The sequence below is a fragment of the Merops nubicus genome, unplaced genomic scaffold (genome assembly GCF_000691845.1).
Source record: "Merops nubicus isolate BGI_N331 unplaced genomic scaffold, ASM69184v1 scaffold20118, whole genome shotgun sequence".
Taxonomy (NCBI): domain Eukaryota; kingdom Metazoa; phylum Chordata; class Aves; order Coraciiformes; family Meropidae; genus Merops; species Merops nubicus.
In genome coordinates, this window is record NW_008623897.1 from 1 (window position 1) to 13,715 (window position 13,715).

The window sequence follows — 13,715 nt, forward strand, 5'->3', positions numbered from 1 at the left end:
ATATATACATAAAAATACATATACACATGCACATACATACACACACATATGTAGGTATAAAATATACAAGTAAAGTACAAAGCATTATACAGTTAAATCAAAGACCACATTCTGCTATTCACATTCACAACTGAAATTACAGCCACTTGGTTTAAAAATCCCACAATCTCTCTTCAATAGCTTACACACCAAATGTATAAGGGAAGCAGGGAAGGCAAAAGTTTTAATTGTAACTAATGAAAAGTTTCCAACTGATAAAAGGATTTCTGTCACAGGAACAAGCTATGATTAACAATAATTCCAAACCAGCAAAGTGTATCTAGATAGACCAGTTTTCTTGTATTTCAAACTGTTCACCTGCAACATCCAAAACTTCAGGAGCATCCTTCTCCAACACAGGTTAAGAAATGAGGTGTTTATAATTAACTGCATCTGAATCCTAGAATCAAATCTTCAGTGGTGATAGACTAGTTCACCAACTTACCATGCCACTAAGTTCCCTTTCCCATTGTTTCTCACACCACAGGAAGCAGGAAGACAAAGGAAAAAAATATAGTTAAACAGCAAGACTGAAGGTGTTATCTACATCAACATGTGTCCTGCAGTCAAAGGAAATTTAAATTGTGTTTTAAACTACCATAAAACACAACAAGTCAGTCTCAACATGGAAATTAAGTGAGCTCAGAGGAAATTCAAGAAGAATCAGTCAACAGCAAATGAAAGTTTAACATCAAATCCAACATAAAAAGGATTCACTTAACAGGAAGTTACAGAATCAACCAGAGAGAATTGAAAAATAAATTTTTGCAACAGTTTTTAACCACTGAATATGTCACAAAATGGTGCTGTTCCCAAATGTTTTGCCACACACTTGCTATGTGCCTGACTAGGTATTATATTCATACAACAGTCTTCATTTCATAATAAGATCTTTTGTTTTTATTAGCAGTGCTCTCATGTACAGTCTTTAGCAATGTTTTCTTGCTCTTTCTGCAAGTACATATGTTGGTCAATTGTTTGGGGCAACACCTAATATGAAGGACTGTCCTTGGCAAAGCATTTCATACTAATCACCATCCCACAACTTCTGCTACAACCTTTGAAGAACAATGGGTTTTTCTAAAAGTAATAATTAAAGTTTCTGATAGACTGAATGCTTTCCAGATAGGGAACATGTCCAAGAGGAGATGGGCTCTAGAAAAGGATTGCTTTTTTAACCCTGAGAAGACAGGCTATCACTAAGAAAGAAGAAAGGATAAAAAAGAAAAGCAGCAGGAAGGACTCTGCTTAAAATGACAAAGCTAGAATGGGAGTAGCGGGGAATAAGCTGAGATATGAATTAACATTTCAACAAGCTGCTTGTTTTTTTGAAGATCAACCTAATGTAAAAGAGGAAAGTGAGAAGTACTCAAAAAAAAAACCATCACAGGCATTAACTAAAACAAAAAAATCTAGGTTCACTGGATAGCAGAGTTCCATTTCTCAAGAACAGGATCATATGGGAGCTTGCTCCTGGAAATCTGTTTTGGATGCCCAAAGACAGACCAGTAAAGGCTGAATTCTTCCTAGATTTAGAAGAGATGACATACTGGATTGAGCAACTGGGGTTACAAATGAACACCTTCAGAGACTTAACTTTAACAACACAGACTTTTCATAAAAACAGAAAAAAATCAACACAGTGTGGAAAGGCAAGCAATGCTGGGAGTGAAGTCTGGAATAATTTAGGATACAAATTCCTCTCTTGACCTCTACTACTCCATTTGATAAACTGCCATATCTAATCTTTCAAAAGGTATTAGGAGTGATCCTAAACTCTACAAAGTCTTCCTTTGATACGTGAAAGCGGAAAGGAGATTAAGGTCAATTAATACACTTATGAAACCTGAGAAACAGTGATGCTTCTGAGACAAGCTAGAAAATTCTGTAAGCACATCAGTAAAATATCCGACACAGGAAAAGCACAGATTCTATATTTAGCAATGTATTTGAAGTTTCAAAACTATTACTACAAATAGTTTTTGCAGAAAATGTCTAAAGTTCCTGTAAAGTAATTAAATTTATTCTAATAGCAACTCTGTATCAAATATAAATGACAAAACACCAAGAAGTAAGAAAATCTTTTTCCTCAGAGTAAGAATATAGGTATGAAGTGGTCCTTGTCACGACACGTGAACTTTGTCATTTCAGGGTTTTATCAGTGAAGGATATGATGAGGATCATGCACATTAAGAACCCAAAAGCTATGTAGAGTCAAACAGAAGTTTGGTTCAGAGGAACATAGGAATATTAGGAGATAGAAAAAATGTGTAGGTTTATGGCAAACTGTCTACTCTTAAGTAAAAACAAACTTCTTAAAAATAGTGATAAACATTATGGGAAGCTGAACTGATTTAAATACTCCAAGATCTAAACTTCCTTGTGTACACCTAAGGATCGCAACAGAATATTGACAACAAAAAGCAAGCAAAGGAGTACCAAATTCATAAATTGAAATAATGATACTTAAATGGTATTTCTCTTCCACAATCATTAAAAACAAAATACACTATGTTAGACTAAACTCTGTCTCTGTTTTGTCTGTTCTCTCTTCAGTACTGGTTGGAAGGGAAGGAGGGAGATTTCACTCTTCCCAGGATGCAGTACATATCACTTTCAGCTTTCACAGGCCTCCAACACTACTACCCCAAACAGATGTTGCTTTTCCTGCATGTCCTGAAGGAATGGTTCATTGGCATAAAGCACATACAAAATATATTTGTGGGATAGTGCAGCACAGAGAAGCTGCACACCACATCTGCAACAGTCAAGACCTTTGCAGCATAGACAAAAGCCCAAAAGCCATTTCCACACTACTAGGGGCCAGTGATCTCTTGTCTTAAAATGATGCATTGAGCACTGAAAACAAATGACACTAGTCCCAGAAGAACAGTTTGGAGCTATCCGAACTGAGCCACATGAGAGATTTTCTTCCTATATCAAAGTGGCATGACACATTCTAGTTCAGCTAAACCACTCTATCAGATACTACTGCAAAAACTGACCAGAGGTTTCAGTGCCACTGAGAGATAACATATTAGTAGTACAGGTCTTTTTCTCACACTATTTATGATGCAGGCAACAAAGAAAACCTCTCAATTACAACATAAACCAGCTTTACAGTACACCATAAAGCAACACTGAGAAAAGGTAAGAGGACACAGATAGTGTATTGAAAAGCACAATATATTCAGACATTATTATAGAACACTGTGCATAGCTCTCATTTTCCTTCAATGCGTATTCAAACCATTTTTCTTCCCCTAAAAAAACAACTCTGAATTGCTTCTTTTATAAGTTTACCTGTTGCAAAACAATAGGAATCCACTTTTCCTTGCCTTCTTCAGCTACTTCCAAAGTGTATTTGCTTCTATTTGAGATCATAAAAAATGGAGTGAAAGTTACAATTCTAGTAATATTAAAGCTGCTGTTGTTTATTGTGACACCAACCTGTGAATAGAAAGACACTGTTAGAAGTACACTGTTCTTTTCTTACCATATTTATATCTCCTGAAAGCAATAAATTTGAAAGCTAAATTTAACTCACTTGATATTCCTTTTTATGACTCTTGCATTTCACAGAACCATGACTTCCAACAGTATCCAGTGAAAACTGATCAGACAGTTCACTGTCAGTTACCATAAGCTGCACCTGTGGCAAAGCACTCTGAATTAATTTTCAGTCTACAATCACTGACAACATTGAAAATAATATATGAAGTAAGCATAGGTAAGTAAATATAAATGTAACTGCATACTGGAAATACTAGTGTTTCTATTAAAAGGTCAAGACATAAAAATTGCCAGTATTGTCTCACAAAGGTATTTTCTGCCACCCTTAGTCATAAGCTCTATGGTCCAAGTGTAAATCTAAGACACTCCAGAGGAAGCAACTACATAAGGATCCTTCATAAACTTATCACAATTAAAATATCAAAGCAAACCAAAAGTCTTATGATCACTCGTGTCATTCATCCATCAGCAAAGTTCAGCATCTAAAAACCTCACACAGCAGACTCAAATGGTAAACTGCATCTTAACCTTACCTTACTACCCACTCCGACTGAATCTACCAAACACCACTACAAACATTCATTATTCAAGTAGCATTCATTTTGCAGCTACCACAGTTTAACATTTCTTACACAACTTCTGTGTCTTATTTAGAATAAGGACCTTTATTGATGCAGTTTAAACAGAATAAAGGAAATCCTTTTATTTAGGAAACATCAAGTGAATTTTATGTCTCTGAAAGAAAAGAACCTCTTTCTTAACAATACCTTTGATAATGCAAATTTCTCATTCAAGCATACCTGACAACGCACTTAAAATATTGTCTTTAGACAGAGACGCTGTAAGTTTCATGCCCTTTACAGAGCATGGCCTGATGTAGTTAACTTTCAAAGCATAAAAATGCTTTCACGCAACAACACAGAGGAGAGGGGAGTTCAGAGCTGTGAGGCTGTTCAAAATAGAATACCTTGTTATTTTGGAAGAAGTTTTTGGGCTGGAAAGAAAAGAGGAGCGGCTTTCTGTAGTCCGGAGGGTGCTTGCGGTGGATGCCGTCGGCTTTGTACTGCAGCATGCGGCCGGTCTTGTTCACCATCCAGTAGGGGCTGTGAACGGCGGGCAAATCTGCCCCGCCGTGTAGGTCACGTGGACAGCAATGTCCAGCTCCGCCTTGTCCAGCTCCGTCACGCAGCAGAACGTCACGAAGCTGATCTCAGGCAGATTGCTTTTGATATGGTATTCACTTCGCCAGTTTTGATCAAGGTAGTTAAGCAACTGCAACTCTAGTTTCGTTTGGTCCAAGACTGCATTATGAATCTGAGCTGAACATCCTTCTTGTAGAGTGTCATATTTGTTCCCATTTCCCTTTAAAAAAAGAGCCCAAACAGGGTACATTTACGTGAGTCACATTCAAAATTCATATCAACTTTTATTTTCCGACTAGCTCTGAAAATTAAGATACAAGTTATTTAAGCAAAATTTTAAAGTGCTTATTACACTATTTACCCAGGTTGCACTCAAAGTTTACATCTTCCTCAGTACAACATTTTACAGGGAAAAAAAAAAAAAAAAAACACACAAAACTATGCATGGTCATCAATATTTAGCACAAAGAAAAAAAACTGTCACCCATTTCAAATACATAAGCATATTTAAACGACAGGTTTCCTCAATTCAGTATTTCTTCCACTAAACTAAAATTTGTAAGGGACATACAGGCAAAAAAGCCTGCTACTTTCACACATTTGGTAGAGGCCATAACCTCTAGCTCTAGTAATTTTGCATTTGTGATAAAATTTTATCCAAATACTACATATTGAGACCATCTGGAAAAAAAAAGCATTTCAGTGTCTCCCATCTGCGTTTCTGCTGCCCTAAGTCTACATCATTAAGCAGTGGGACACAACCCCAGCAGCTGCACAGAAAGAAACATTTAGTGCTGAGGAACCAGTGTCCACACCGGACATTGAAAGTGTTTTACCTGAGACTGGCTCTTATCTGTCCCTGGAATGAATCCCTATTAAAAAGTCAAAGTGCACCTAATTGTTTCATTTAATCTGAGAATGATACAAAGTCTGGCACTAGGCTTAAATTCAATCCAAAACTTGATAAAAAGGCAGGCCTGTGTTTAAAAGTATATTACTATTAAGTCAGTGACAGCACATAAAATGCTGCTGTATGCTAACTCACATGTCACTTGAAGCAGCCATAATTCACAGGAAAAACTACTGTTTAATTAGGTTCAAGCCACACTTGAGCAATGTCAGATTACTCTCTCACGGGGCTAAACTTGTACAATGTAGTTTTACTTTGCATCTGGAGTGTGACTTATTATTAATGATTACTAGCACCCTTTTTCACATTCTGGTACTGTTTAATTTCTGTAGATACAGAGCTGCCCTTACAAAATCTGCAAGTTGCTTCACATATACACTAACAGAAGCATTTGCTTTTAATATGCATTTATAAACATCTCAACCAGCTGGTCAGCTTTTATATCCTAGGTGGGAAACGATGAAAAAAATTGAACATTAAAGAATTACCTCTACAGAGTAAGTTATTTGATAAGGAAGAAGATTGCGGAGAAGAACAGAAGGCCATAAATGTACAACATATGGAAAATCCCATTGATCTTCTGCGCTCAATGAGGATATCAACATGTCTTTTACAGGAACAATATTGATGACAAGCGAGTCGTTACTTGACCTCATAGACTGGCACTTCCTTTGTAATAAACTGTCAACGTTTTTCATTATTTCATCAAATGTAATTCCTTCACACATATCATATTCTCCACCCACTCCATTTTCAGTAGCTAGCGGTTGCAAACTTAGTATGGATCTGTAAATGGAAAAGTTTTTTAAACACTGAATATGAGAGTGAATTTTTCAGTTATGAAAACGTATATGCAACACTAACATTCTAGTATTATTTAGATACTAGAAGATTTGGAAGATTTCTGACATTGCCTGCCTTTATCTTTCTTAAGGGAGGAAAGAAAAGGTGATCTGGATCCCAAAAGTTCATGGAAATGTACCAGTTGGCAGGTTTTGTTCCACACCCCACATACTTCCCTCACAAAGAAGGGACTGCTGGGTATTCTTATGAAGAGGATACTGAATTCCCTTGCAAGTGCTGCTACACTCCTGTTCCAAGCAAAAGGCCAGGACAAACAATTTATTCCTATGACAGATCTACAGAAAGTGCTGTTCTTTCCAGCCCCACAAAGCATCAAGTTCATGGTTTATTTACACACATGGTTTTTGTAAAGCAAATGCTTTAACCCAATCAGCTGCTCCTTGACTGAAGATTCTTCATAGTAAACATTTCCTGACTGCCTAGAGGAACTCACCTATATATCTATGCAATGAATCATAATGTCACTAAACCTAGTCAATACAAACAGATAAGTATTAGCTTAGTGATAGTAAATAGTTCATAGTATAGCTTATGCTGGAAGCCAAGTCTTTCTAAGGTTGAAAAATCTTTTTCTACATAACTGATAGGGATTAAATGTATTTGTTTCAATTTCTTACTTCAGAATCACAAAATTCTAAAGAAGCCTTTTAACAATAACAAAAAGCTGTAACACACTACTAGACATGACTTCACCGAGACAAAAAGTCTGTACTGTGGAAAACAATCACTGTGTTCTAGAAAAACCTGGGCTCAGATCCTTACAGTAACCTTGCTAATTTACTTTGCTCAATAAAATGGATTTCAAAAGGCTTCCAACTCAAGAATTAGGTAATATTTTGTTTAGCTCAGAATAGGTGCTCTGAGAAGATCTGACCCAACAATGACAGTACAGTATTAATAACAGTATTAGGTAGCAAAGGGATTTTTTTTTTTTTTTGTAATCTTAGGTATACAATAATCAACAAAGTGTAAGAATATTCCATGATAAAAGAAAAATGCAATAAAGTACCTGTAAGAGGACAATGGTACGTTGAATTCATTTTCTGGCAAAGCAGTCCCTAAACATCTTCCTTCCTCAAAAATATTTAATGGAATTGAAAAATGATTCCTTATCTATGTGAAATAAAAATGCAGCAACATACATTAGGAAAAAAATTATAAGATGAAGTCCTTTGAGCCTATCAGAGCACATAAGAACTCTCTCATTGTTCATATTACTTGTTTACCATTCAAGGTTAAGTATTTGAAAACAATTGTCTCAAATATCAGCAAATCTCCTTAGACAGTTTGGTTATGCAGTTTAATGCTGTATTTTAATTACTAAATTAATACGTTATCGGAAAATTCTTTTCAAGGATAAACAAAGCCCTATAAAACCAAAGACAAGTAAATCTAAACTATATAATAACTTTCCAAATACTTTTCTCTTAAAAACATAACAGATACAAAGATGTGTGGGTCAAAATTCATACGGCAGAAAACAAGGAAAGTAAAATATTTATTTAAGGTTAATCTATTGATGCCCATTATACTTTGAAGGGTAGACATTTCTATTGTTCCTCACAAACTTTTTTTTTTTTTTTAATTTCAAGGTATTAACAACTCTGGGGAAAAAAAAAAAGTAAAACTTAGTTTAGGGAAGAATGAAACAGTAAATCTTGTTATTAACCACATTGTAAGCCACTCCTGGCAAAATCAGTAATTGGAATGTAACAGGGACACTACCAGTATAAAACACTGATATCTGGACCATCACTGTACTTGCACACCATATAATGCCTATTGAAATCAAAAAAGATACATGCACAAAGGGTTCACTCTTGACCTGACTTGGTACTAGATTTGAAATTCATATATCAGTGGTACTGGATGAAGAAAAAGAAATAATCTGACAGGACACCCTTGTAGACTCAAGGTGAGGTTAAGAGGCTTAATCACTTTGGACAAAGTAAATGGTTCAATGAGACTGAAATTACAGCTAGTACTAGAAAACACTACTGAGTAATTATTCTGATCTAAAATCTGGTCCATTTCCACCTCCACTCCACTGTCACTTTGAAAAACCTTTTTATTCTTGAAAATCTTTTCTAAACTACTTTATAATACACAACAGCAAAGTTATACAAATTGTTCAGATAAATTTTTAAAATATCTTCTTTAAGGCATTTCATTTTAGACTATGGGATCATTTTCATTCACAAAAAACTAAAATACTAATGAAATCATTATGTATAGAAATATAACCACCTGCACAGGAGAACGTATAGTTATCATCTTGCTTCCTTCAACAGTATCAATTTGGCAGACAATGGACCTTTCAACACCTGATTCCTCGTGTCTCACTCTGTAAATACATCGACCCACTTTTGTCAGTGGAATCTTTTCCACCATGGAATGATTATGTGGACCTAAAATTTACAAGGTGAAAATGTAAAGACTCAAAAGGAGCACAAAGATACACTTGCAAGACAGAAATGTGTGTTCAGTAGAATTTTCTGCACTGTTCAATCTATTAAAAAAATTTTAAAGCAGATGAAAAGGTACAATCACCACCTCTAATATGCCAGTCTTATTAAAGAAACAGTAATGATTCTTTTTTCACCACAGAAGAGAATAAATGAGTTCATCACTCAAACATTTAGGTGGGTTTTGCCACTGCAAATACAATTAGTTCCTAAAGAGAAATGTGTGCAAGATGTAATTGCTTATTAACAAGGTATAGCTTGTATATGTTGTGAAAACAACTCAAACGATAAATCACATGGCCAAGACAAGTTTGAAAAACGTTTCAAAAAACTGTCAGTTACAACAAATCAGTTGAAATTCTTAATACTTAAACCACTAAAAACATCTAAATTTCACTTTTACCTTTAACCGTGTTTTACTTTATTTTTTAAAATCTTATCTTAAAAATATCGCCTTTAAGAGTAACACCTTCTATGAACACACATATATACAGGCCTCAGAATTATTTAAAAAAAAAAATATTTTGAGCAGCATAATTCTTCATTAATATATGAATATAGGGAAAAAGTATTTTATTACAGTAAAATTATGATATAAAGAGTAGTTACCTAACTTGCAACAGCAGAACATTCATGCTACAAAAATTAACATTCATGATACATGTAACTTTTAGCTGCAAAGACTAAAACAGGATTTCAAGTACTGCCACACATCTGGAGTTAAACACTCCTCTCATGTTATGTAGTCCCCCAATAGTTATTGACCTATACAAGGTGCAGTGTTACACATCATGCAGTACTTATAAAAACAGAAGATATATGAACTTGGGAACTTACAGATCTGAATGTAAAACCTCTTGCTGCTCAGAGTTGTCATTGCTGTGAACTGGTCACTCTCATTTTTGGTTCTGACAAACTCCATATTTAGATTTTCTCCATCTCTTAAATGAAATAGTTTTGCTCCAAATTCAACATTAATGACACTAAAGGAATCACTAGGTGAGACAGTAATGGGAAGTCCTAAAGAATTCATTACTACAAATGGTGCTCGATCTTTTTTGAAGATGTCTGAAGTTTGACTGGCTGCTTCAGCAAACGCCTAGAAAGCAAAGTATGGGTACAAAACACAGATATAACAAATAAGACTTCATCAAGATGATCTGTGCACACACTCATTTAAGAATTCTAGCACTGCACAGTTTAGCAATCTTTCTTACCTTGCCCAAATTACTCAACATTTGTAGCCCACATTTGGATAGTGTAATGTTCAGCTGGTCTTTTGAGGAAACATTTATTACTGTCTTATATTCTGGAACTTTGTAGTTTTCTTCTTCTTCTGCATCTGATTCAACCACTGCTTTTTTAGCCTTCTTCTTCATCTGAAAGGAGATTTTTAAAGGTTCATATCTCAACACTCCTTCAACAGAAGCAAATTTTAACACTAGCCTTTTTCTCTCCCTTTTCTTCTTCAATGTAATGCCATAGTTTTCATTTTTTTTTTTAAATTAATGTTTTTATTCTCAAATAAAAAAAGAGAGAATAAAGGAAGTAAGACTCAAAAGATATACTTCATAAAACAACAGTAGCTAAAATTACGATTATTCAAAAATAAAGAAAATGCAATAACATATTAACATTCCCAGTAAATGCTTTGTGAAAATATTGATCTTAACATATCTAATAACACTATGTAAAAACTACTATACATAATTAATTTCCTGTTCTTAAACGAGTAACCCAGAATTTAATCTGTATATATGTTTCCAAACCAATAATTTTGTGTGTTTTCATTTGTTTGAAGGAAAAAAATAAAAATCATATGGAATAAATTTTCCTGGCCTTCAGCATTTCTGGAAATCACCAGAAATGTTGTATTTCAAATCTGGGCAAGAAGATAGGAGGTCTGACTCACTATTGCTTGTCTTTCTCCTTCATTAGGTCTCATATCTTTCTGGAAAATTCTTAGGACTGTTTTAAATAGCAATTACTAAATTGCAGTATCTCAGTCCATAACCTTTAACCCTCTGAGACAGTTCCTGTAGGAAGTTGTCCGATACCGACAGTCCTAGGAAAAGGGTGGGTTCTCCATTCTGAGCAACCTCTCAGTCTAAAAATACTTGAGACTTTTTAAAAATAAATAAATAAATCAAAAAACAGAGAAAACAATGCAATAAAACTGTTAAGGGGGCTGGGGGCCCAATATCCCCCTTTCTTAGGCAAATGCTTATCTACTTAGAGACCAGACTCTAGACTATTTCCTTACAAAAGATGGATCTGAAGTGGTAAGAGAGCACTACTCCCACAGTGCACTCCATGCCAGTCAATAACAGGTATCAGTTTTTCCAGTAGGTTTCTGCTACAGATACTGTTGTGAAAGGAGATGAGCTATTTCCTACTTTTCCAAAGTCACTGAATGCTTCATTAGCATATGACCTAACTTCAGAGAAACTGATATAAAGCTATTACAATTATCTAGTGCAACTGGAATCAAATCTTGCCACCTGGAAGACAGTATTATTTAACAGATCTGTGAGTCTGGGTCTTCACTTGCGCAAGAGCTGGTTTCATTAACTAATTGGGAAAAACAAGTCCCAGCAATCAACAAGAAGGAACTAAATTATTTAATTAGTCTGAGCAATGAAAGATGTAAAGTATATGTTTCTTCAAGGGTATTGAAATGGAAGATTCGAGTTCAGCTTTGGATAATATACCTTGATTTCAAGAATCCATGGTTTGAAAAAATCTGTCTTCTCAACCTCTAGTGGTTCAAGCAAAGGTTCCCACACTCCAAACATCTCATTAAAATAGTGTACCTGTTGAAATGCAGAAATCAATTAGGAAATTATATAATTAACATCTCAATCCCATGCTGCTCCCACAACATGTACCAAACATTTAGTCATCAAAATATACGGATTATTTTTCTTTGATTTTCTATATAACGTAATGACTTTAACATGTTAAGAACATTTTTCTTTATGTAGGGATTCCTCACCTCTAGCTCAAGACGAGAACGTAGGTTGATTAGAGTACTCCAGTTTTTGACTTCTCCAAGAAATGAGGACTTGGCCAAAAGCATTGGTACAGTTCGGTGCCCAACCCCAGCTTCAAGGGTTAGAAAAACAGATTCTATATTCACTTTCAATGACTCTCCTGTGGGAATTAGTTCAGGGGTTGGATTTGTATCTTCATTTCTATTTGACTCTTCAAGAAACCACATTTTTAGATTTTTTATGTCTTTCTTATTCCACAAGTCTGGAGGAATTTGACTAATCTCTTCTTCTGTTGTTTCTGCTGTTTGATAAAGGGCTGATGTAATAGTAATTACTGTGTTTATGATTATTGGAGAAACCTACAAATAAGAAGTTGAAGTAATTGGAAATGAGAAGGTAGTAGAGGAAACTGCCAGCTACTTTCAGACACAAAATCGTAACAAATATGTTACACTAACAAAACATTTTTATTCCCTACAGCACACACATCCTTTCCAAAAGCTACAGTTTAGCCTGTTCGGATTTTCAACCCCTGCCTTTCTTCTAGATAGGAGCTTTCTAAACTACACCATCCACGCTCTGACCACTTCGAAAGGTATCTCTGAGCTTCAGGCCATTTTATAAAATACAGATGCCAAAACCAAAGTATTGTGAAATGACTTGTCAATTTTGTTTGTTTTCATTATTGTGAAAATTTGTGAAAACTTTCACATTTGTTTTCACATACATGACCTGATGAAAAACAGAAATAATACCCCACTTCAGACATTCCTGATATTTTTTTTTTAGAAACATATCCCACAATTTCAAAGCCTTCTGAGCAGGAAGTATAGAACGAAAAACACAATAAAAGTCTACCTACTTTTACTGTTAGGGATTTAATCGTTAGATCAGCTGTCTGTGGATTAGTACCTGACTGTTTCATTTCAAAGAAGAAGTCACAAGGCTGTAATACCTATACAAAAGAGTAAAACAACATGTTAAATAGAGAAAAAAGTCTTTTAAAAAATCATGTACTTTAAAATTACTACACATCAAAGGTACCAAAAGGAAAAGTTACCATTGTTTAGTTCTTCACAATTAAGACTACTCTGGACACGAATAATGTGTTCAAACGTAAGGAAAAAAGTATCAGAAGCATCACCTCAGCCATTCTCAGTCGTTACAGATTCAAATGTCAGCTACGGTAAAATGCATTACTTTGGTAACCTCAGTATCTCTGTTCTTTAGGTAAAGTCTGCAGATGTCTTCAAATACACCACATCACCATGCCTGTGACTTTCAAGGATCCCCTAGACTTTTCATTTAAGACTTTTCATTCATTTAACACACCAACCACTGTTTTCCTAAATAAGAGTATCAATTTTTGACTCAAAATAACACCATTCTAGCTTTATTTTACAATAAGTCCTTACACACTCCCACTTGCTAATGTTTACCAAAACCAAATCTAAGGTACACTGTAAATAAACCCATACTACTACATCTTTAATAAAGCACTCAGATAAAGTTAGACTCTACTGAGACTGTACTGACATGAAAATTTGCTCTCCAGTCCCTATCTGAGAAGATAATTCTTTGAAAAATGGTCATTTTAAACCATATTGATTTTGCAGTCTTTCCTGACTTCTCTGTCCATATTTGAAACAGATGTTGAGGCATGGGAACACCCTGAATCAGTTTTACCACACTGTTCCCCAAGTGAGTTTGATCTAAAAAATTTTTTGGTCCATGTTATTATTTCATTCTAAGCTGCCTTTTCCTTTTTTTTTTTTTTAATTGTGTTATA

The 13,715-nt window shown here is 34.9% G+C and overlaps 1 protein-coding gene across 1 annotated transcript in view; it reads right to left on the reverse strand.

Moving 5' to 3' along the window:
* Positions 1 to 3,342: 3,342 nt before the first annotated feature.
* LOC103777678 (vacuolar protein sorting-associated protein 13A-like) overlaps positions 3,343 to 13,715 on the reverse strand; it is a gene marked incomplete at both ends in the record, with an annotated part of 42,263 nt that continues 31,890 nt past the window's right edge. The window contains 12 exon segments of the mRNA XM_008945239.1: positions 3,343 to 3,489; positions 3,587 to 3,691; positions 4,520 to 4,668; positions 4,671 to 4,914; positions 6,093 to 6,390; positions 7,478 to 7,581; positions 8,716 to 8,876; positions 9,771 to 10,032; positions 10,151 to 10,312; positions 11,645 to 11,746; positions 11,929 to 12,285; positions 12,789 to 12,881. Coding sequence (XP_008943487.1) covers positions 3,343 to 3,489; positions 3,587 to 3,691; positions 4,520 to 4,668; positions 4,671 to 4,914; positions 6,093 to 6,390; positions 7,478 to 7,581; positions 8,716 to 8,876; positions 9,771 to 10,032; positions 10,151 to 10,312; positions 11,645 to 11,746; positions 11,929 to 12,285; positions 12,789 to 12,881 — 2,184 coding nt within the window.